Source organism: Callorhinus ursinus, unplaced genomic scaffold (genome assembly GCF_003265705.2).
Source record: "Callorhinus ursinus isolate GAN/ISIS: 27379988/994484 unplaced genomic scaffold, GSC_fseal_2.0 scaffold8, whole genome shotgun sequence".
NCBI lineage: Eukaryota > Metazoa > Chordata > Mammalia > Carnivora > Otariidae > Callorhinus > Callorhinus ursinus.
This window is the reverse complement of record NW_027397070.1, coordinates 50,058,834-50,084,885: the sequence shown is the minus strand read 5'-3', so window position 1 is coordinate 50,084,885 and position 26,052 is coordinate 50,058,834. Positions and strand designations below refer to the sequence as shown.

The following is a 26,052-nucleotide window of genomic DNA, read 5'->3' as shown; positions in this document are numbered from 1 at the left end:
CCAGAGTTCATGTTCTTAACCAATACATCATGCTGCCTCCTATAAACCTCACCACGCTTGTAATTATTTATTTAATGACTAAATATTCCACCAGGCAGCAGCTCCACGAGAACAGGACTGGGTCTACCTTGTTCAGTAGTGTATTTTTTAAGCCTAATCCAAGAGCTAGCATGTAGAAAGCTCCAAAACGCATGAGTTAAATGAATAAATGAAACAGCCAGTTCGTTAGCACACCCAGAAACCCAAAAGAGAAGTATCCACCCACCCTGGATAGAAGATGTCTCATACTTAATTGAAAAAGTGCCATGATCTTGGTAATATTTCTTCCAAAGTTTCCCTTTCTGGGATCCAACCCTAGTTAACAAATTCACGCATCCAGAACCAGAAAGGGTATAATCTGGAAAGCAGTGAACGGAAGGAAACGCTTCTATAAAACAGAGAAAGCACGGGTAGGTCTATCTCAGGACACACCTGCCATACACCACGCCCACTCAGACCTTGCATGCCACCCACAAGGGCCAACTCACCCCTTTCACAGGTCCTTCCCCAGTAGCCAGTGCCCGTGCAGTCACAGATGAAGCGGTTCCAGCCGTCCTTGCACACAGCGTTGTTCTTGCAGGGGTAGCTGTCACACTGCTTGGCGCTCATCCGCGAACAGGAGGACTTGACGCCCGCAGCGTTCTGCATCTCCGCCAGCTGCCGGATGTTCTTGCTGCGCCCGTCGATGAACAGGTCACGGATGCAGCCCACGTAGCCGTAGTTGAGCATGGCGGTCCAGAGCTCAGTGGGGAGGATGAGGCCAGCACGGTTCTCCGGCAGCCCGCCCAGATACATGTCGCCCTCCAGGTCCAGGATCTCGCTCTCCCCACTGGCGGTGAATGGCGTGCGCCTGCTGTTCACTGATATGGTACCTGGGACAGAAGGATGGAAACAGAGTGAGCTACCAGCCCTCTGGGCAGGTGAGGCTGCCAGTCAAAGAACCAATGAAAGGAGCCCAGCAGGTGGGATCAGAGATTCGTGGTGCCTGGCCAGGTGAGAACAATGCAAGCAAGGGAGGCAAACGCTTCCAGACAGTAGAAAGGAAAATGTTAGGCCATTTGGTTCCATTCTTTGCTGCTAAGACACTCTCACTGATAGGAGGATTCAGGACCATCTCGTGAACGAACACCTAACCTGGTGTCTTTTCTCTACAGAGTCCCGGGGGGAAGGTCACCTACCTAACAGGTTGAGAGCAGCACAGCTGCTGCCTGTGTTTAAATCTCAGCTCTACCAAGTACTGGTACAGAAGTGATTTCACCTGCCAGGGCCTCAATGTCCTCATCTGTAAAAGGGGAAAATAATGGTCCCCACTTCACAGACTGGTGTGATGATTAGATATGTTCACATACTTAAGTGCTCCTCGGGGTTTGGGACAGAGTAAGGGTTCTGGAAGTGCTTGCTTGAGTCTTCATCACTCACTTGCCATGCCCAAAAGGATGGAACCCTCCATGCGCTAATACCCTCTACAATGCCATTAGCTACCAGCCCTGGAGCATTGCCTTGGAGAAATTTCAACTGGAACATGTTTATTCACTTAACAGGGATGGATTGCATACCTGCTGTGTCTCTGGTATGCTGGTAGGCACAGAGATGAACTTGACAGGTACATCTCTGCTCTTGTGGCACTGATATTCCCAAGCAGAGGGACAGAAATTAAACAAATGACTCAATAAGCAAAAGAAATTAGGTATTGGTCGGTACTAGGAAGAGAGTAAAATGGGTGGTAGCAACCTGTGGGTTCTCCTTTAAAACGTACAGTCAGCGAAGGCCTCCCTCTCTAGGCAGGTGACAAATATGCTAGAACCACAATGTTGAAAAAGACCCAATCAGGCCAAGTCTGGGGGGAAGTATGTGCCAGCAGGGGGAATGGCACCTACAAAGGCCTTGGGGTAAGCCAGAGTGTGGTTAGAATGCGAGGGCACAAGGGGCGAGCAGGAGATGAGATCAGAGGCAGACCAGGCCCAGCAGCAGTAGGGTCGCGGACCCATCGATGAGACTGTCAAACCTAGAGCCAGGCCTGGGAACTGGGGACTGGGATTCTAGTCCTAAACTGCCTTCTGACCCAAGGCCAGTCCCCAGGCTACTTTACAGTCCATTTTCCTAAACTATAAAATCAAGGAAACTGTAAAATTAAGGTGATATCTGAACATCACACCAGAAGTTTTAAATTTATTTAGTATTCTTAAAGTGCTTTATGGGTACCAAGATACCTAGGTCTTGCCATTCATCAAGTAGCCTTCACTTCTGCCTGAGTCTCAGTCCCCTGGGCTATGAAAGGGATAGGCTGAAGGGCCAAGAAGATCAAATAAGATCAAGAGTGTGAAGTACACTATAAATTACAAAGCCAGCATTAGGGGCCTCTGGGTGGGTTATGCCAACCACACGCTTACCCCACTCTATCTTCAAGGTTTTCCCCTGGAGAAATTGGCTTTGCGTTTTCGTTTTTTTTAATTTTAGAAACCTACATAGCAATAATTATGTCCTGGTCACCATTTTAAGTACTGTATGTGCTTTTCTGGACTCGATCCTCACAACAATCTCACGAGGAAGGAGCTAAGAGGTGCACTGTTTCACAACTGGGGGAAGCTGAGGTTTGCATCTCCTTTCCTCGTGCACTGCTTGCTTTCTCTACCCTCCACAAGCCTACAGAACTGCTTGATCCCCAACCTGGAGGAGCAGCTACTGCCAAATAAGGACAACAACAAAGTGGATTTAAATGTTAGAGTGATAAATACATCCTGAGGGAAATCCATCCACTGAGTGCGTGACCACAACTGTTTTGAATGCACTTAATCCAGTTCCAAGAACCAGTCCCCCAACTAGGGAGTGATCACCATACTTTGCCCATGTCATTCTTCAGGATAAGCAAAGAAGGCACCATACTCACATAGGCAGATATTTTTGTAACTCTTCATTCTGGTACAGATTCGTAACCAAAAACATACCAGAAAATACCCTCGTGAAGAAATGAAGTTTAACAGATCATAGTAAAATTTTATGTTATGCTGCGTTCATAAGACAATGATTTGTTTACTCAGTAAATTATTATAGGCTTTGATCAAATGTATCAGTATTGGCCAATGCTATAGCTACCGGATATGAAATTCCAGGCTTCTGAAATCCAGACAGGTTTGTCAAAGATGGGTCTACTGATGGTTCTAACAAATAACTGCTCCACTTGAAAAAAGCAATCAGTGCTGGGAATAAACAGAAGTAAACATATGGCAACTTCCCCTGCTCTAGGCTGCCTGTGACACAGATAGGTAACCTTTAAGCTGTGTCAGGTCTAGGCTAGCCAGTCCTAACACCCATCAACCATAATGGAACTCCAGAGACCCAAAACACATGGTCTTAAAATGAATAGAAGTGTTTCCCTTATAATTTTAGGATAGCTTTCTGGCTCTGCCCCTGCTGACATTGTAGGGATAAATTTAGAAAGAGAGAGAAAAAGATTCAGCCTCCAGAGAAATTAGTTTTTTGTGCCTTTTTCTGTTAAAAAAGCACGAACTGTTCATTCTTACTCAACAAGCACATTTAATTTGAAGCCTCTTGGTTCTGATTAGATTTCAGACAATCAATAAAGCATCTTGCTGGGCGCTAAACCAGCCAGGGCTGCAATCTGCCACCCGTCTGCCCTCTACTCAGAACCCATCCAGCTCCTCCTAAGGGCAACATTGCCCATCTCCGTCATCCCTCTGGCTGTGGAATTATGCAGAAAAGCTGTCCTCAGAAAGCTCAACCATTCCTGGCTGCAGCCTTTTGAGGGAACCTATTGCTTTCTATTAGTGGCCAAGTGCGCCTACACGAAAATGTCCAAATGAAAGACTTTTTGTGTTTTTCAGGAGAGAGAATCCTTAAAAATACAGCAAACATAGCCAAGACCCTTCTTCTTGAGTATAACACCACCTAAATGGAGAATCAGGAAATCTGCGTGAAATCCAAATGCTCTAGTTGCTACTCCGGATGAAATGTCCTTCCTGATGGCACAGAATGTGACCTTCATTGCCACATGGTCCACAGAAAGCTAAGCAGACTGTTCAGGCATTCAAAAGTTCCAGACTGTGTGTGTGTGTGTGTGTGTGTGTGTGTGTGTGTGTGTTTCCTCCCTCTCTTTGTTACCATTCCACAGTAGCTATGTACTGCCTGGGGCTAGCTTGTTTGATCTGAGGCTGCAGAAACAAACAAAGCCATTTAAAACAAATGTAAAAGGTTATAAAGAGGAAGGGAGAGTTAGTGAGCTCTGAGCAAAGAGTGAAATATAGGCTCTCACACCAAAGGAAGGCTTTAAACTGAACATGACTTCAGGAAAAATCAATTTGCCTTTTCCTTTCTTGTCATAATTTCTCCCTGCAACATGACTCTTGCCAATTATGGAAGGGTGTAGCGTTGCATAAACTCTGGCACAGTGAAGCTTATCCTACAGAGTAATCACATAATGCAGCATCTGTGATGTCACAATTGTGTTTCCATGGTGATGAGAAAAAGGAGAAGAAAAGGAGGGGGGGGAAAAAAAACCCATCACACCAGTGACATGACAGCCTCTTTGGTAGGAGTGGAAATGCTACTTGTAAAACCATGCGTGGCTCCAGAGCCTTGGAGCCATAACTGAGATGGCTGTACCGCGAGTGACAAGAAAGGGAGGACCACATGAACTGCCGACGAGACAGGTATCTTGTTCAGAAACATAATCTTACAACAACCATTAAGGAGAACAGCCAAAGAGTCAAACATGTATGCAAGTGCAAACATTAAAATAAAAAAATATAAAGCTGGGAAACAGACTGAAAAGCTGCAGCTTTCCTCTCTTCTCAATCACAACTGTGCCTCTTCCTACCTGATCTGCCATCTCGCTGAATGTCCACGTGGTACCATTCCCCATCGTTGGCTTTCTTCTGAGTGGCCTTCACTTTGATGGTGCCTGAGCCCATGTCAAGCAACAAGTATAAGTTGCCATCGAGAAGTTCCACAGCAAAGAAGTCCACCTTGGTGTTCTTCTGGCTCCGAGTATCCTTCCTCTCTTGGGGCTTGCCGTGAGTGAAAAGGATCAGGCCATTGGGCTCAGTGGTGCGGAAGTCAAAGGAGATGGAACCCATGCGTTTGGTGTTCCATTTGGGCAAACTGATGTACGCCTCTGGGGTCTCGAAGTTGATGGGGTCCAGTGTGGCCACATTCTCACACTTGAATACAACTTCACCATAGATTTTCATCTTGGTGTCCCCGATCCGGGCCAGGCGAGACAGCTCCAGACGGATGTCATTATTCTTATAAACAACCTGTCAAAAGCCAAACAAGTGCCATATGAATCAATCTTGCAAACAGTTACCAGCCACTGCTCACTGGGCACCAGGGAAAAAGGCCCAAGAAGAGGCTTCAGGACACAATATGTCTGAAACAATATGAGAAAGTGACATAGAGCATTTGAAAAAGCATTGGAAGGGACCTCTGGGGTGCACATAAGCCTGGAAAAAGCCCCCACATTTCTATTTTATTCCTTTTGTGTTGTCTCCTTCTGGCCAATTTTTTGTGTTATCAGAAAGTTATACAATATCAGCTTGCAAATAAAAATCAAGAGAAACTGAGTTGCACAAATGCTAATATTTAAATACAAAGATATTTACTGAAGTATACTTAGTAAAAGACCAGAAACAACCTAAAAGACCATCAACAACAGACTGGTACTTCCCATGATGGACAATCATGCAGTCCTTAAAAACAAAGTAGTTTTTGACATGGTTTTGACATGGATATTCTCCAAGAAATATTGTTAAGTGAAATTAGCAAGGAACATAAAAGTGTGCACTACACTATCATTGTGTTAGGTATGTGTGTGTGTTTTTTTGGGGGGGGCATGTGTGTTATATGTATATACATTCATAAATGCATAAAACATCTTTGGAAGGAAACACAAGAAACTATAAAACTGTCACGGGGGAGTGGATTTTTCAGATTCATGTTCAGGAATGGGAGGGAGACTGACTTTTCACAGTACCCTGTTGTATTTGTTGTTGTTGTTGTTGTTTCCTACCATGCACATGTATTACTGAAAGAAAATGATTAAGTGTTAAGAGTTGGTGGGGAAGGAGATCTGTGTTTTTCACATATTGTGTGTGCCCTCCATATACACAGGATAGGAGAATAAAACACTCATAAAAAAACTGGGGTGCCTGGGTGGCTCAGTTGTTTAAGCATCTGCCTTCAGCTCAGGTCATGATCTCAGGGTCCTGGGATCAAGTCCCGCATCGGGCTCCCTATTCAGCAGGGAGTCTGCTTCTCCCTCTCCCTGCCCCCCATTCATACTCTCTCTCTCTCTCAAATAAATAAAATCTTAAAAAAAAAACTATTATGATTTTTGAAACTTGGTGTAATCCACGTAAAAGCAGGGATTAATGATATTCCCCAAAATTAGAATTTCAAAGAGGTTTTGCTGTTTTTAGAACTGAATTTTGACTGCAGTGCCCTGGGATGGGTCTCAGTCCTCTGATCTCTAAGTAACATCACATTTTTCCAAAAAACAGGAAAAAAAATGAAAGGGAAGGGGGCTAACATTACAGTATTGACTCTGGCAATCGCTTTGCTATGTGCTTTATATTATCTTATTCAAATTCTAAGTCAGAATCCGGACCTGGGCTCAAGTCCCACATCCATCCACTACCTTATGAGCTGTGTGACCTTGGCAGAGTTTTTTAACTTATCTGGATCTTTTTTCTCCTCTGAAATTGGGAAGACAGGAGTAAATTATTTTGCAAGGATGAAATGAGTTAATACATGTTGAGCACTTAGAACAGTACAGAGTAAGGGCATAGAAATCTCAACTACTTCATGGGGAGGTGATGTAGCTGTTAGTCTCATTTCATCCTTTCCACAACCCCAAAAAAGGTCATCTCCATTTTCAGCAAAATAACAAAACTTAAATACTAAAATAAATCTTACAATCCATCTCAGTGATAAAAAGGTAAATGGACGGGTTGTTCCAGTACAAATCATTTAATCCCTAACATCCAGCTATAGAATTGTTTCCCTTCTCTTCCCCATCACCAGGACAGAGTAGAGCAGAACTGTTGGCCTTTTAATATATAACTAATGACAAAGAATTGAAAATGCCTCACCTACTATATGACCTTGATAATGGGCCTAACCATAGTAACACTGAAAATAATAATGATACTAATATTTACTGAGCACCTACTACCAGATACCATGCTAAGGATCTAAAACCTACCATCCCATCAGATGCTGACAACACCCATTTGAGACACCTACCACCATTCCCCCCTTTTACAGATGTAGAAACAGATGTGGAGAGTAGTTAAGGAACCAGTTCACAGTCATAACACCTGGTAACTGGCAGAGCAGGCCTTGAACCCAGGGAGTTGGGCTCTCACGTCCACATGCTTTACCACTGTGGCTACTCGGAGTGAGGTCCCACTAGCAGCACCTGTGAAGCTCATCTTTAACATTACATGGAAAATCATGCAAGTTCAGCTTCCTGAATTTCTCATCTCAGCACTACTGGACTGACCATGTGAAAAGAGGAAATACTGCAAGATCTTTAGGCAATCGATCACTCCAGTGAACCAGAAAAGAAACCAAGTTTAATGACTGGCAACTCCCCCTTTCTAGCCCCACTACTGGGCCCCGGCATGGGAGATCTCTCTGTCATAAACAAACTTTGGCTTTCTCTGCATTCAGTTAAATGCCTACGACTAGAACTGCTTGGTAAGATTAATCATTAATGTATAACAATTGCTCATCCCAGGGGGGCAAACAGAGGCTTGGTTCCACTGAATAATAAATGGATAAAGAACTCAGACATCCCTACAAGAGGCAGGAGAGAAAAAAGAAAAAGCCTTTTAAAGAGATGCAGGGCCCGGGCCCCTGGGTGGCTTAGTCAGTTATGCATCTGACTCTTGATTTCGGCTCAGGCCATGATCTTAGGATCCTGAAATCGAGCCCCAGATCAGGCTCCGTGCTCAGCAGGGAGTCTGCTTGCGATTCTCTCTCTGCCTCTACCCCTCTCGCTGCTCAATCCTCCCCTCTCTCTCTCTGTCTCAAAATAAATAAATAAATAAAATCTTTTAAAAAAATAAAAATAAATGGATGCAGGGTACTGTGAAGAGGGGCTCTTCATTGAGAAAGGTACACAGCTGAGACTGGGACCAGAGGTGAATCACTACAGTGCAGGTTTCTAGAGAGACACAGAGGAGAATCAGGGCCACAAACTGGCAAAAGATAACCAGACTTCTCTCGAAAGCTCTTTGAAGGTGAGCTCTCTATCTACTCCACAGCCTGGAAATTACTTGTCTATTTATCTGGGGTTTCCTCACCTTTCTTACTGGGAGCTGGGTAACTTGAGTCCCATTTCCAAAGACAGGAACCTCAGAAACCTATTCTAGGAACAGCTCCCCTTTTCCCCTAGGGCGATTATCAAGATCGAGAGGGATGTTATACATGGTAGAACACAGAAAATTCTTCACTAGTACACAAACCTAAAAAGAAATAATAGCATACTCTTGTCTCCCGGGGTGCTGGCATACTGTCAGAAACTGCCTGGGGCCTGACCTGAGGTTTTGTTGAGAACCCCCACCAAGAAGAAAGGGCAGGAGGACAGGGGTCTTGTAGCCTGGTGGTACTCAACTGGGAAGCTCCATGGCTGGCACCCTTCCCTTCCCCACCTGCCCGGTGCAGGACCACAGCCATGCAGTAAGGTACCAGGGCCTTGGGTAGGGCATGGAGGCAAGAGACTCTGCCAGACCCCCTGACAAGGCAAATTAGTATCTAGTACAGTGTTCTCTGTTCAGCTAACGGAAAGTCCCTGACTGATGACTGAACAAGGAAGAGATGTGGCGTCAAGTGACAGAGAGCAGCCTTGGCTGACAAGCTGTCCCAACAAGGACCAATTAAAGACAAGTGGAAGAGGCTCCCCATGAGGGAAGATGTCACAAAGACTGAGTGGCAGAGACAGAGTCACAGAGAACGATAAGCTGGTCTGACTAGTCCACACACAGGCTTGTAAAGACTGCCATTTGGACTTGTAGCTCATGCCTAGGAGGTCAGGGAGTAAAACAGCTGAGGGCAGAGTTTCAGCGTTAAGACAGACTCTCAGAAAAACTGTACTTCGATGCCTCCAGAATCCGATACAAAGGCACACAGGACCGATATCAGGACTAAGGCAAGATACGAGAGCGGGAACAATATAAAAAATAGTTTCCATCTACTGAGCATCTACAATGTGCCAGATAGTAAGCAAGTGAATTGGGTAGCCCTAGCCACATTTTACAGAAAGGAGACAGGTCCTTGCCTCCAGGTCCCTCAGCCCATTGAGGACATAAACTGGAACTTGAACCCAGATCTCTGTGACCACACTGGGGCAGAGTCATGCTCTGGGGGTGGCAGTTTCTAGGTTCCCCTGTGGCCCATGCTTACCTATAAAGCAAAAACCCCTTAGTCGAGCACAAAACGACACCCAGCTCCATCCTGATATGCGAAGCCCTTTACACCCGGTATATCCCATCCTTCCCCACTCAGGAGTTACCTCAAAGGCCTCTGTCTGAGCTCAAGTGTGGGGGTTTCTGCATCTTTATTCACCATGTATCCCAGACGACTGTGCTTTCCTCTCCTAATGCCCCTTCACCAGGATCTACATCCAAACCCACTCCAGGCCCTCTCTGGCTACTCTGGTCCTTGCTGATCCCACCATTTGACAAACTTAGAATCCTTCTACTGCCCACCAGTGACGCAGCTGTCTTCGTATTGCCCAGACCACTTACCCTGATTGGAAAAGGAGGGACTCTTCTAATTTACATGATGTGCCTTATATATTAAACTCATTTGTGGCACTGGAGTTACATGGCAGGTCCATGAGATTAAATCTGAGGGGTAGAGACAGTCCCCACTCACAGAGGTGCTTCTTTTCCTCTCTCTTCCATCTTTTCCTAGGCCACTCTGTGCTCAGCTCCCCGAGAAAAAGTTTCCATGCATTCTGCTATAAATGCCACATCTCTCTACACTCCAGCAAGGGAACTAGAAGTAATGAGGGGATGTGGGCTTGTGCCCTCAGTGCCCAGATGGCCTCTTGGTACTATTTCTCCTGTGCAGGAATAGGAGAATACTACCGGGCTTTTTTTTTTTCTTCTTATTGTTTTTAAAGCATCTTCAACCCTCTGTTGGTCTACATAAAGGACAATTTCAATAAAAACCACCAGATCAGCTTTTAAGACCATCATTTATAGGTCCATGACTTGATGCCTGAGCACCACTGCTCTGATCCAGGTCAGTGGAGGACATCTAAAATTCAGGATACTGGGGGACACTCTCTGAAGTGTCAGGCTAAACAAAACAGAATAGTGAGGAACCAGTGTCACGGTGCCTTATATGGAACACTGTTGACTACAAATCCCAATAAAGCCTTTCAGCTTTATACCTATGTGTGGAACAGTTTACATTCAACAAGGGAAAGACAAAGATATATTTATCCCCCACCCAAATTTAATCCATTGACAATAGATAATAATAAAATGAGCTTTTTCTCTTCAGCTTCCAGGATAGTGCAGGTTCTAGATAAATGTTCAGGCTAATCTTATTACTGTGTAACATTCATACTCAGGGTAAAAACATAAATAAGAAGCACTTTGAAAGAATCTGGCTTCCAGGGTCGCCACAGAATCACACATCCTGCTTTCTCTGCCCTACTTCCCCTCTGTCCTTCAAGCAACTGATATCTCTGTTCTGCTATGACTTCCTCCCAATGAACTGACTGTTCCACTCCTTTGTCACTCAAAACACTCAATCTTGTTTTCTTTAAACAAGCACAGGTCCTGTCTTTTCAACAGACCTCAAACACCCTATCAGCAAAAATATGCACCACCCCTTTTAAAATCTGAACTAGCACCTCATTGTATAGGTGCTTAATAAATGCTCATGTCTGCATTAAATTAGATGTTGGACTCAAGTGGCAGGGCAGTGGTTAAGATAACGGGCCTCGTGGTCTCACTGACTGGGGTTGGGTCCTGCTCCACCCGTGCTGGCTATGTGACCTTGGACAAAATAGTTAACATGTCTCAGCCTCAGAGTCTTTCACTGCAGAAATGTGGATAGCACGTCTCACTTCACAAGGTTGTAAGAAATAAAGAAGATAATACTGTTGTATAGACAAATATTCGACACAGTTCCTGGCCCTTCATAATAAGCACTCAACAAATGGTAGTTATCTAATAGTTATCTACAAATAACTATTAATTTTGTTATTTTCTGTGAAAAGCCAGAACTAAATCAACAGACAGGATAGCCTGGCACAAAGCAATCTTAGGAAGAAAAGATTTTCTCTGAGGGTAAGTTCTAAGGTGACTGTCAGCTCAAAAGACAGGGCTCAAACTAGTGACAGACTGGATTTAAGAAACTCTAAAGCAGAAAAAATAAAAATTAAAAAATAAAAATAAAATATATATATATACACACACACAATTGCCTAATGTGGCATTTATAACATATATAAATGCCTAACAGTGGCCATTCCTTGTTTCTCCCACTCTCTCTCTCTCTCTCACACACACAGCCCTACCATACACATGCACAGATTTAGGATTCATTATCATTCACATCTTCTATCAGAATGTACCACTGACTGAACTCCAACAGTGAAGTCCAAATACAAATGTGACAGCAGATGGTCCTCCTCGCTTCCAAAGTCAGAAGAGCCTAGTATTTGGCACGGCTGGGGCCACATCTGCATGTATGGTCCTGCTAACAGGGGTCAGTGAATGAACTCTGCCTGCTGAGCTGCAGCTGACATCAAAACCTGAGGCCCAAAGCCCCAACGGCTACATACCATGGATACCACCATTTTCATGCTTTGTATTCTGTGAACAGTGGTCAGGATCCACCAAAGATCAAAACTAAGCACCCGAAGTAGAAAATGGGAACCGAGTTTCAGGCTTAAAAAGACAGTAGTAGAATGTTGACAATTAATCAAATGTTTTAAATGCTGAGTGATCCAACACTCTTGTGGGTCAAACAAAACATATTGGCAAGCTGGATCTCACAAGGGACCCCCAGTTTATTATCTCTAATTTATGGTCCCATTTGTAAGAGAGTGCCCAGAAAAAGATACAAGGGACATAAGGCAAGCTGGCATGACAGAAACAATCCAGGCAAGCTGATGTTGAATCACCAAAGTCCTCAGTCCCTCCCACGCTCTGAAAAAAGCATCCAGTCATCTGGGCATCCAGTCAGTCAACCAGAGAGAGAGAAAGCTGCGGGCCAGTCACTCTGCCCTCATGAATCAAAAAGCCATGGTTTCCAGCCCAAGAGCCTTGCTAATAATGCAGGTCATTACCACTTGTGCTCAAGACGTAGACAAATATTTGTCTCATGGCTTCTTTGTGAAATGGAAATAATAGGTTGATGCTCAGTTACAGATGGAGACGCTAAAATGTTGAGAAAGATTTCCAACCCTTAATACAATCACAGTAAAGGTCTAAATTTTATTCAAGAAAGAGAACTTTTGAGGACTTTATTCAGTTAAAAAGGCTGATCAGGTACAGGCTGCCATATGTTCATGTATCCCATTAAAAAAAAATTCCAGCCAATCAAGTTTGTAAGGGGTACCTGGGATACTACGGGGACTTCGTTTATTGCAAGAACCATGTTGGCAAACATGTGTCTCCACTCTTCCTTCCTCACATGTGGTATTCATTGCTAACTGATGCCATTCTATCCTACTCTCTTGTCCATTCAACCCAGATGGAGCCTCAGAATTCTCCTCAAGGCAGTGCTCTAGGAAGTCACCACCAGTCACTAAGAGATGTAATTTGAGGTGAGCATATTCTCCATCCTAACATTCTCCGTTGTGTTAGTTAGCCTCTAACACAAAGCCAACATAATGTAAGTTAGCTACACTAAAATACTGGAAGGAAATCCATGTGAATGTGTCAAATAACCACTTTACTTCTAGCTTTAGACCGCAGGGCATACAAAGGAACATGAGGAGGTACAATCCCTGCCACGTCATGCTTAGAAAATGTTGGGAAAGTGCTTAAAGGGAGGATCTATTTGACACCAGAATTGGAGTGAGACATATTTGTCACTCCAATTAGTGAACGTGCAAGGGCCGCTGATCAGAAACTTGACCTGGATTGTGTTTCTCTTTCTTCTGCTTTCCAAGAAGGGCACTGTCACTGTCCTCTAGATCGTAAGCTTCATAAACACAGAGCCTATGTGTTTCTGATGTGGTAGCCAATGCATGACCACTGTTTAGCAAAGTGCCTAGCACACAGGAGAGGCTCAATAAATGTACTCTCAAAGTTCCTGCATTTACTTATGTACTAAACAGACCTACCCAGTGAACGCCTACATTTCCTTCTGTCTCAGAGTATTTGATGAGGGCACCAACCTGACTAGAGTGAAAGTTACATGTCACAGAGCAGAGGAACTAAGATCAGATGAGTAGGTGGTACCTGACTATGAAAAGCTCTAAAAATATAGACATTATGCAATTGCAAAGAAAAAAAAAAAGTGGGGGGAGCATTAGAGTAGAAAGGAAGCCTTTAGCAGTTTGATTGGAAAGGTGACAAAATGTAAAATGTGCCTTCCTGATTCACTAGGAATCCACTGTTATTTTTATTCCAAGGACTAGAAATGATTCTAATCATCTCACTATTTTCCCTGAGGATAACATGTCATTCCCCACTTAAACCCTTCAGTGATTCTCTATCAACTTCAGAATCAAATGCATACTTTCCAGCATTACATAATAGACTCTTCCGGATCTAGTCCCCACTTCACTGTCACCAGCCTTGTCGAGTTCTGCAGTTCCTCCAGTAAATTCTCCCCCTGGATTCTCTATCTGAATAATTACTGCTTGCCATTTGAGGCATAGTTTAGGTATCACCTCTTTTGGGAAGCCTTCACTAACACTCTTACTCTATTCCTACCTACATCTGAGTTCCTCCTCTCGGCTCCCATGGCTCCATATTCTAACTGCTGCCAAAGAATTTATCATGTTGTGCTGCAACTGTTTTCCCCAGTAGACCAGCAGCCACTCAAGTGGAAAGAAACTGGGCCTTTCTTTCTGTGTCTCCCAGTGCCTGACACAAAGTCAGTACATATATACGGGAGGATGTTAAAGAATGAGAAGGACAACAGACAAGAACCCAAAGACTACTTCCTGATGCCTCTAAATCAAGGAGGACTATAATGCAGAAAGAAGCCTCTATACTCTTCTGCTTGACAATAAGTGATGAGATGAGAAAGTAGGGAGTTAAAGTATCACAGTTAAAAATAATTTGATAGAACCACTGAGAATTTGGTTTTCACTAGTATACATGCTTAGGAAATGTGCTTGCACTTTGAGTTTACCAATATAGAAAGTTCTGTACCCAAGAGTGGTGGTTGTCATTAGTTTATGTGTCTTGACAAAACACTAACAGATAAAGCAGCAAAAAAACCAATCACAAATTCTAGCAAGATACTCAAAGAGACAGGATAACAAAACTCAGCACCAACACTGCCTCCCTTTCTGGAAAGTGCTAAGGGACTACTGCCCACCTCTTTATGACAATGTAGCTTGGACTGCCACAGAAAACACATGGAGATTTTGAAACAGTACCTCAGAGCTTTTATTCTCTGTACCCAGAGTCAAAAAGCAAGAATGAATTCCTAACAACGAAGCCTTCTGCCACCAACAACCCTGAAAGAAGATAGCTTACAATAGAAATGCCAAATGGCTTTTGGAGAAAGAGATTATATAAAAAGCCCAAAGGCAGGGGCGCCTGGGTGGCTCAGTTGGTTAAGCGACTGCCTTCGGCTCAGGTCATGATCCTGGAATCCCGGGATCGAGTCCCACATCGGGCTCCCTGCTCAGCAGGGAGTCTGCTTCTCCCTCTGACCCTCTTCCCCCTCGTGCTCTCTATCTCTCATTCTCTCTCTCTCAAATAAATAAAAAAATAAAATCTTAAAAAAAAGGCCCAAAGGCAGAAGAACAGGGGAGAGCACTATAAAAAGATTCAATGAAACAGAACCTTCAACAAGTCTAACACAATTAGCTGGAAACAATAGGAGTATATGAGGAAAGTAGTCTATGCAGCCCAGAAGACAGAAGCAGCAAGTTCAGGACCATGGATAGTGACAGATCAGCCCAATTGCTGCTGACCGATAAGCAAGTTCCATGAAGATTCCGTGGGCTAAGAAGGCAAGTTCACATTGGCATTTTGCAGTTCAACTTCCTATAATGTGAAACCCATTCATTTATATAAAGTACCCATGGATCAGAATTGTATGACTTCCTGATGGCCAAGCAACTTCCAAAGAAGGAGCTCTGCCTGTCAGAGGCAATTACAAACTATTTCTTGCCCTGGCCTGCTAAGCAGCCCTGCTTCTGGCCTAATGAAGGCTCTAATCAGATGGCTCTTCATGGTGGTCCAAAGAGCCCCTCTGCAATCAGCAGAAGAGGTGGGGAAAGTGATAGCAAAAATATGCCAGGCTGGCAGGTAACTGATAACAGAATCATTTCCAACCTGGAGGGGAAAGCCCTCTTTCCTCTTACTAGGAAAGCCAGTAAGAGCTGGGTTCAAACTAACAATAATATAGACAGAGATGCTAGGACTCAAATTGATTGTTTTCTGAACAGGTTTCTTTACCCTTTGTTAACTTCAACATAGAGTTATGCTACAAAGAAGGCTCCCCTTCTTATCTTGGGGCTCTCTTTCAAGGTGATGATACTCAGCTCCAGTACTTAAACCTATGACTTCACGTTACCTTTAGCAAATCTGCAGAGACCTAGATAACCACTAGATGTCCCTTATGCCATGCAAAACTAAACTGAAATGAATTTCACTACCAGTTACACAAATCACATTTAAAGACAGCCTTTCTAAGTCTTGAATCCTAGGTGTCAGTTATAATTCCTATTATGACTCACTCCTCATTTATACTGTGTCCATTTCTATACTATTTCTGTGGTATTTTATCATAAGATATCAAATTATAGGCAGGGAATAGGAAACTATTATGAATTAAAATTCTTTTAGAGGTAGAAATGATGGAGAAATAGGCAGAGAGGAATACTGGGAGAAAGGGATATAGAATGCTTAAGAGGTCCAAAATTCATTATCACTTTCAGGAATCAAATAAGTTTTAATATAAATGGAGAAACCCACAAGCTCAGCTTAAATTTAAATTTTCCATACACTGAGATCTTGCATTCTTACATTCAATGAAACAAGGAATGGTACATACTTTTAATTACATGTCCAGTTTGATCAATTAAGATAAGAATGGCTGCCTAGGGCATGTAGTAATAAAACTATTGTGCTGTGACCAATGAGCAATATCTGCCATGGGTGTGACAACAGGGAATGGTGGCCCCCATGTTACGCATTTTCAGAACCCGAGTTAACCCACTAGCTCCAAGCCTCCAAGACTTGGGATGATTGTGGGGGGTGGTGATAGTAGTACAAGCAGCAACAATCAACCTTAATGGAGGGCTTCCTGTGGGCCAGGTGCTGTTCTTAGTATTTTACATATAAATATTCAATCCTCACATGACAAATATCCAAACCAAGACATGAGATTTCTTTTGAAAGCAGAATAGGGCACTATTCATAATTCACCTGAAAAACAAATGTAACCCAGAATGTTCCAAGGACACCTGGGGGTGCAGATGGCTACCCTATTTTATCCTCACAACCACCTGCAGCATGAGAGGCATCATCAACTATGGTTAAGAGCACATGTGCTGAAGCCAAGCTATCTGAGGTTCAAATCCTTGCTTTGTTCTTTCTGTGTTGCCTGGACACATTATTCCACTGTTCTATACCTTGATTTCTTCATCTTTGGAGTGGGATAATAATAGTGCACTTATACCTCATAGGATGGCTGTGAAAATTAGAAGATTAGGTATATGGAACATGTTTAGAATAGCTCCTAGCATACTGTAAGGGCAGGTTTCTATTATCCTCATTTTACAGAGGAGGAGACTATGGATCAGAGATTTTAATATCTGTCTAAGGTCACATAGCTATTATGTAAAGGAGCCAGAATGAAATGCAGGTAAGTTTGGTTTGAGAGCCTGTGTGCTCAATTACTCCTTGACTCCTAGCCTCTATACAACAGAAATCAATGTTTCTTTAAGATCTCTCCTTTAATCCAACTTCCCAGCTATCTGGATTATAAAAGAATCACTAGAAAAGTCCATCTCTCCTGCCTGTGGCTTAGGCTAGTGGGTCACAATCAAGTAGGCACACTGAATGAAGCATGTTCAGGAACACCCATCAAATCTCCTCGGTCCATGCCCTCCTGAGACGACAGGAGAGAGATGTAAACTAAGTATAGAGGAGCCAGGAAGAGTCTTCATCCCAAGTTCTACTACAAAGTTCTTCCCTAATTCAAGAGTTGATGAAATCTTAGCTCTGACTTTGCATGGGACAGCTTACTCTAGAGCTGCTCCTCTCTCTTGATACCACCTCAGTCCCCCTCCCGGTGACCACCTAGATCCTTTGTGATTTTCCTGATGAAACAGTTGGCAAGAGCTACTGCTGGACACAGAAGAGTGCCAGGCGAGCTGAGCACACCTGTTCCCCCAGAAGTAGACCACAATCCATCCAAAACAGAGCCAGATAATAGGAATTGGCTGCTACTGCTGACTTGCCTGGAACTCCAACCAGTTTTTCTACTTACTTAATTAGCTCCTCAATAAGTATTGTTTATTTTCATACTGAGAGCTGGGAATGTTACCATACCCGCCTGTCCAGTGACATTAGACTTACCTAAATTAGCCCCTTCCAGATAACAACTCTTGGCTTCTTTTAAATGGGCCATAAGTTTGCAGGCTCTTTACTCATGAGGTGTGTCTATAAGGAAACCAAGTTCCTAGAAGACTAAACACATTGAGTCCGCAAAGGGGAAAATCATCTGTCTCTGTAGTAGGCTGACTGATGTTCCCCAAAGTTATCATGTATTCATCCCCGGAACCTGTAGATACCCTACTGGAAAAGGGTCTTTTCAAACGTGATTAAATTAAGGCTCCTGAGGTGACAGAATCCTCTCTTATCCAGGTGGGCCCTAAATGCAGTCACCTGTATCTTTATAAGGAGGAGGCAAAGGGAGATCAGACACAGAGAGAAAGTGGCAATAGGAAGTCAGAGGCAGAGATTGGAGGGACGTAGCCACAAGACAAGGGATGCTGGCAGCTACTAGACACTGAAAGAGGCAAGGGACAGATTCTCCCCCAGAGTGTCCAGAGGGAGCAGAATGCTGCCCACATCTTGATTTCAGCCCAGTGAAACTTAATTGGGACTTCTGACCTCCAGAACTGTGATGGGAGTAAATTTCTGCTGTTTTAAGCCATAAGGTCTGTTGGTGTTTGTTACAGCAGCTGTAGGAAATTACTGTGCTCTCTTTCTGCTCACTCCCTAGCTCCTGTTAGCCTCCTATAAGGAAGGATATATATATATAGCCTGTTAACAATAATCCCCGAGGGCGAGGCCTGCCTACCGTGAGGTTTGCCATAAGTGGACTTCTCTGGTTCAGAGAGAAAAAACTGAGTAAGAATGGAAAATTCTCTAGGCCCATCAATGCTAGTAATCCACTCCTAGTTCTGAGCTGTCACTCGGTCCCTGAAATTGAAATTATGAGCTAAACTTAGCTATCAGATCTTCGATTCCACAGTTTTTTATCAAGTGTATGCTTATATAATAAAGAGAAGCTGACTGACTTTCACAATTCACTATAATTGGAGTTCAAATCAAAGCAAAAATTAAACATAAGAATTAAACAAAGCATGAATTATGCATAATTCACTGTGCCAGAAGCTATCTAATTTTTACAACACAATCTCTTCCCAGAAGACATTTTCTGTGGAAAGACAAACATGTCTACTGTTACTCATTTGCCAAGCATTTATTGAGCAACTACTATATACAAAGGACCATGTTGGGAAATGTGAGGGATACAGGGAAGAAAGAGACACTGGTTCTTCCCTCAAAGAATTTAACTCTATTATAAAGGAAACAGACATGTACTCATATATTCAGTTATTCATGCACTCGTGATCTATTCAGTGTCATGCTCTGTGGAAATATAAAAATGAAAAAGATATGGCAATGAAGTCCTCTGTTAGAAAGGGAGACAATCAGAAAAGTTAGCAATCTGCATGAGAAAGATTTTTTAAAAGGTATTCCGAATTACCATGAACACAGGGATGGGCTCCTAATTCAAGCTATGGGTAGGGGGGAAGGGCAATCAGAAAATGCCTTCCACAGGACATAGTACTAAGGTGAGACTAGAAAAATAATTGGCATTGGCCAGGAGAAAGAGGAAAGAGAAATAACATGGGCAAAGAGAGACAAGCGTGACAAATCTTGACATATTCATAGAATGGAGAGTGATCAGCAGGGCAGAACTGTATCTAGTGGGAGTGGTGGTAGAGAAGGACACTGGATAAGAAGACCCTAGAAGACCTCCTACATCCAACTGAGCAGTTTTATCTTGATCCCAATGGTGCCAGGGAACCACTTAGGCAGGGGAGTGAAAAGGTCAGGCTGGCATTGTATAAAAGATTAATCTGGTGGTCACAAAGGAAATAAATTAAAAGGAAGCAAGAGAAGAAGTAGAAAAACAACTTGAAAATCTACAGCAACATGACATATATAAGACCAAAAATATATATTACAAGGAAAAGAATTATTTTTGGCTTGGGGATGATATGTGTGTCGGGAAAGAAAAATGCATCAAGAAAATGAAAAATAGATGATCAGGCTGATAAAATAGGCTCACACAAATCACAGTTTTAAATATGAAACTGAGCACTGATGATCCAAAGCAGGTATCTGAGGAGAAGAAAAACATAAGCAAAAGCTAGTTTTATGAACGACAATATGGCAACTGAATAGGGTATTTACCAAAAAATCCACTCATGAGCAAATAATGACCATGTCTAGAACAGTGATGGTAAAAATGGAAAAGGGGTGGCAGGGGGAAGAGTCTAGAAAAATTTCAGAGGGAAGAAAAAACTGACAAGGCTTGATGACTTGTTGAAGGCTCTGGGAAGGCTGTACCTGTACTGGCCAGGTCTGCTGAGGCATCCAGTGCTCCCCCTAATAGTGATAAGGAAAGATAGCTGGATTTGCTACATCTAATACCTATAATGAAGGATATATATATATACTAAGTGCCCAAGAACTGTGATAAATGCTTCATACTTAGAATCTATGAGGCGGCAGCAGCATCTCCTTTTATAGATGAGGAAACAGAGACAGAGAAATCAAAAGAAGTCATAAAGCTTTCAAGTGGCAGAGCTAGGATTTGTACTCAAGTCCTCTGACTCCCAAATGTATTCTCAAAAGCATTAGGCTATATGATTGGCTCATATATTCCAATTTGCTTTGGATAAAAATGTTTAGAGACAACCTTTGTTTAACCAGGATGCTATTATGATTTCTCAGGAAATCATCCCCATCTGGGGAATCCTTTGACCACAAACAAAACTTCAACAAAGTCTAGCATACTGTTGCATATTCAAATCAGTAGTCACTCCTCTTACTAACTTTCTTTAGAATCCATACCAACAGCCGATAGAATGCATATCAATAGCTGAGAAGCTTGGTACCATCTAATCTGGCCACACTGGAATGATCAAGGGAACAAGGCAATAGGCAAGGAGCTTGGAGGAACACGTGGCAATTGGGGGACCTTCCTACTACCAAAAGTCTAATAGATGTCCTGAGAGAAAGCCAGGTGTTGCAAAACCACACCTACTCTTACCTCTGGCTCCTTGATCTTTCAAGTTTACTTTTGGACTGGCATGGAAGTAAGCACTATGAGATGTTTCATTTAATGCTTCCTAAGGATGAACCATTGAACATTATATCAAAAACCAATGATGTACTATACCTTGGCTAACTGAATTTAAAGAAAAAAAAAGATAACAGAGCAGAAGCAAAAAATAAAAACTAAAAAAATTTTTAAAATGCTTCCTAGGGATAGATGTTTATACTAAAAAAATTATAGTAAAGTGTTTCTACCACTAAACAAAGCAAATAGCACCCAATCAGATTTATGCTTCCAGAATTTTCCAAGGAGTTTTCCTCGAACTTTCATAGCACTGACCCTACATGGTCACTATGCTCCCCATTTCTAATGGGCCATTTACTGGCTATGCCTTCTGTATTTACCACAATCCGAAGATTGAGGAGAGACATGAATAATGGTATCCTCCTTTCTAGCCTCCTTATAGGCTGCCCTGCACTTGAAAGATTGTTAGGATCTATCTAGGGCTCCCTAACCTTTATTCAAACTGTGAATACACAGAAAAGAGTAAAAATCCAGAGAGACTAGAGTGTCCTTAGATCTAGGGCAAAGAAAAAGCAAGGCGTCAACATGAATTCTGTCAGCAACTTTAAATCCACTGCTTAACACCTAATAACGAGCAAAGAAAGTCAAAAGTAGCAGTAGAATAAATTGAGACACTTAGCTTTTATCTCTTTGGCTACCATCACTGGATTCCATTTGACTCTGTGGCTAGAGAATACAGTTCCAAGAAAAGCCAATAAAAGGAATTTTATTTAACCACAGATGAAAGAGGTCAGACGTTTTACTACCTTGTCTTACAGCATTCAAAATACTGTGTTTTAACTTAGTTGCTTTCTAGATAAAATAGATTTAACTCATAAGTAAACAATTCTGAAATAAGATTACTAATGTCCTATTAATTAAATTAAATTAGGCCTCAATCCTCAGAATATTCAATACCTGTGGAATAGCTTTTTTTTTTTAATCACTCCCTTTGCAAAATTCCCTTTTCCAGGGTTTCCTGATTGTACGCTTTCCAGGGAACTCTTCGATGACTCACTTTCTACCTCTGTCATCAGCATCATTTCCAAATTCCTTAAAAAGAGGCTTTTCCCCAGCATCTGAAGAAGGTTTTCTTTCCCATTTTCACTACTCAGTTGGAAATTTCACCCATTCACACATCTTTTATCTCCTAACCTAAACACTTTCCAAAACCGTAGGCCCCAAATCTGAATTGTCTGCAAGAATAATCCATCTATCTAAAATTAAAATTTTCTGCAGAACCGTAAAATCAACCAGCATAAAAGCAAACTCATCAATTCCTTCTCCTGATTTCCTTATTTCTGTTAATGGTCACCCAAGTTTAAATTTTTGTAGAAATATCTGATCCTTCCCTCCTCATTGCCCCTTGTATCAATTCGTTACCAAGTCCATTGGACTGTGTAGCCAACACGTCTTCACATTCTTTGTCTCCACTCCATTCCTGCTGCCACTGGTTCTACTTAGACCTCCATTTTATTTAATCACCCAGTAAACAAAAATAGAGAATGTACTAAATGTTCGGCGCTATAATGAATGACATGGTCCCCGACCTTTAGGAGCTCACCGCTCAGCACAGGTGTTATGCATGTAAACATACATATGTACAGTGATGTTAGAAGAGGAAGATGTGGTAGATTCAATGCACAGTGGCCAACTCTGCCCTGGGGAGATGGATTCCAGATTACATCTCAAGTGGGCAAGTACCACACAGCTTCCCAACTCGTCCTAATTCCAACTCCAATGTCTCCCTCCTTCAATCTATTCTTTGAACTGCTGTCACACACTTGGTCTGTGGTCCCTAACACAATAATAATCCAGAAAGGAAGGTACAACTGAACTAAGACAGGGGCAACAGGAAGCCAGAGATGAGTCAAGTCAACATGCCTTAGGGACAAATGGGCCTTGGAGGAATGTTTAAGGAAAGAAGGGGAACAATAATTACTTTCAGGTCTCTAGCTTGGGTAATTACGTAGGTGTCAAGTCACTGGTAGAAGGAATGAGAAATCCTGAGAAGGGAGGGAGAGAGGAAGTGTGAGAGAGAAGGATAGAGGCAAGTGAATCAAGAAATCAACAGACCACCAGAACTAAAAATGAGCCAAATTACACTCCAGAGAAGGGATGTCATAAGACCACAATATTCCTAGCTTTAAGGAGGAGACAGTCCACTTTTATTCTATTTGATATTAAGATGTAGCCATAAAAAAAAAAAAAGATATACAGTCATCACTTTACCCTGCAGCTACAATCTGGGACTACTCATCCACATGTCTTCTTAAAGCTAACTAACTTGATTAGAGAAGAAACTTCTGCCAAATTATTCCAGTGACACTGTATCTCTTGTCTTCCCTCTGGGCACTTCTTCTCCCTCCTGATTCTGTTATCTTTCCTAGGAAAATGAACTGAAAGAACTCAGGGCAGGAAGCTGGTCCATCTTTGAAGTACGCACCAAGTACTCAACACGTAATCCAAGCACTGTTGATACATCCTGTTATATATACTAAAACATATGCCTGTCAGGAGTTCTAACCAAATTATTAAAATGCCAAAATAATGCATCTAATGAGGCCTGATGGTGATGCCATTTTAATAATGGTGATGGTGACAACTGATAATGACAATGATGGAAGAGGAAGAGCAGAAGGAAGAGACATTCTCACTAACAATATCTTTAAGTCCGTTTCAGAGACATTTCAAAACGATGAGAGGAAACAATAGCAAAGAGAACATAAAAGTGAAGAGCATCAATCCCAGTTAAAAAAAAAAATTACTGTAACTGTTCCACAGTTCTTAGGCTATATATTTAATCAGCTACAGTAGAGTCCACTGTAAATGTGGGCTGAAAGAACACAATGTGTACTACATATTTATGAGAACACAGAACTTGAAGAAAAACTTCTTGAAAAGGTATTGAAGCTCTCTTCCTTTGATTTCTAGGACATGTAATCTACTCAACCTATTTTCTCCCATTTCTTAACTAACTACTCTTTCTTCTCCTGATGTTATTAATGCATGTGTTCCCTAAGGCTCGACCTTGATGTCTCCATGCTCTTCTCTCTGCACTTTTCCTATCAGAGCTCATCTACACTCCCACCCCCAACTCTTATCTATGCAGGCGGCTCCTAAATATTTATGCCAGCTCTGATTCTTCTCTATATTCAGACTCTTACCTCCAACTAATATCAGAGTCTTTCCCATTTGACGGCCCTACTTTTGGGCCAAAGTATTTCAAAATCTTGCCCACCCTACTACCAATCCCATTTTACTGCTCTGATTACAGAAAAACTCTTCCAAAAGTTGTCTATATCCACTCTCACCAATTCTTTCCTTGATCCACTTCAAATGAATCTCCCACCCACGCCACACCACTGAAGCGGTCCATAGCCTGCCAGAACCAATGACTATTTCTTAATTCCTCTGACCTCTTGGCACACTCTTCTTCTGGCAAAATTTACTTAATGATCTTTTAAGATTCCATACTCTCTTGCATCCCCATCAACCATTATAATCTGTTTTGTTAGTTTCTCTTCTATAAGACCCTCATCTTGTTGGAAGCCAAAGAGCTCTCTCTTTGGCCCTCTCTCTCTCCCAGCTACATTCTGTGAATCTCATTACCTTAAATATCATATATATTTTGTTTATGCTCAAATTTATATCTCTAGCCATAGATTTTCTCTGATCATCAGACTCATATTTCCAACTCCTTCTTGACATCTCCGTGGAACAGGCTTTTAAACTAAACATGGCTAAAACAGAAATATTGATTTTGCCTTCCCAAGCACACTTCTCTCAAGCATGCCCACTTAGATGATGTTATTAACAGTTATCTAAACCTAGAATATCTCTAGGTGTCATTAGTGCTGCTATCTGAGTAGTTCTGATCCTTTACACTGCCTCCCCCCTGCCCCCCCGCCCCGCACAAGAGAAGACTGTATTTCTTGGCCACCTTGTGGTAGGTGGAGCTGTGTGGTTACTTTTGTCCAATTAGTTTTGGGCGGAATTGATATGTGTCATTTCCAGGCCAAACATTTAATGGTTCCTAGTATGAAACCCTCCAAATTTCTGTTTTCCCTTTTTAATGTTCTAGTCAGCGGTTACCCTGTCATTCTGTGTCCCAGAGTGAGGAAGATTATAAAAATATCAAAGGATATACAAAGGATATGATGTGTTGGTGAGAGATAAACCTCTGATATGTTGGAGGAGTTTGTTGCCACAACACAACCTAGCTTATCTTGACTAATAAAGATATCCTCAATTACTCACCTCTCACACCCAACATCCAATTCATCAATAAACCCTATTCGCTCTACCTCCATTCACATCCATCCACTTCTTACCATCTCCATTACCACTACTGTAATCCACAGTGCTGGATTTCCTTGCCTAGAAGGCAGCAATGGCCAGCAACCCATCTTCTGTCTCTACTAGTATGCACTATGGGCCATCCACCATAGACCGACCAGTCCAAGGGATTTTTCTAATTTCACATCAGTCATTCCCCTGCTAAAAAGTGCCCAATGGCTTTTCACTGTAATCAGAATAAAATCCAAACTCCTTCCCATGGCTTAAAGGCTCTATATAGCTTGGTCTTGCTTAATTCATTCTTTCTTTTATTATCTCTTCAGCAAATACCTGCTTCTCATGTATTTGCATTTGTTGGCCCTTTGACTTCTTGCCAAGCAAGCCTCAGCTCCCTACCAACTCAACTCTCTAAGCACACCATTACCTTCCACTCCCTTAACATGCTTTGTTTCCCCTCCTCATAGCATCTATGTTACCACATATATGTTAGATTTATATTCTTACTCTCTTTTCCACCTACCAGAATGTGAGCTCTAGGAAAGCAGGGGCCTTGGTTGGTGGTGGTGTTCACTTGTGCATATCTAGCCTCAGCAGAAGTAATGTCCAGTAAGCTAGTAGTGAAATAGGGGAATTTGGCAAGCCTTCCTCACATATCTAATTCCCCAAGCATCAAGGATTCTGCTGAGTCTTCAGAGCCCTTCAGGATTTTTAAGTCTTTGGACTTTGGAGTCTTTGATTTTGATTCTATAGGTCAAACGTATTTATACTTAACATATATAAAGGTACATATTACGCTTACAATATACACAAACAAAAGCACACACACATATACACACATATTTTTAATCTCACAGCTAACCAGGTGTTGCCAATCAGATTTCTCAACATGAG

At 42.3% G+C, this 26,052-nt stretch overlaps 1 protein-coding gene across 11 annotated transcripts in view; it reads right to left on the bottom strand.

Moving 5' to 3' along the window:
• Positions 1 to 26,052, bottom strand: part of NRXN3 (neurexin 3) — a 1,564,009-nt gene that overhangs the window by 1,061,995 nt on the left and 475,962 nt on the right. For all 11 annotated transcript variants that reach the window (XR_012379101.1, XM_073895668.1, XM_073895661.1 and 8 more), the window contains 2 exons: positions 4,874 to 5,312; positions 528 to 911 (listed from right to left, as the gene is read on the bottom strand). Coding sequence is in view for 10 of the 11 variants with exons in the window: in XM_073895668.1 (XP_073751769.1) it covers positions 528 to 911; positions 4,874 to 5,312 (823 nt within the window). In the remaining variant the exon portion in view is untranslated. The remainder of the gene's footprint in view (positions 1 to 527; positions 912 to 4,873; positions 5,313 to 26,052) is intronic.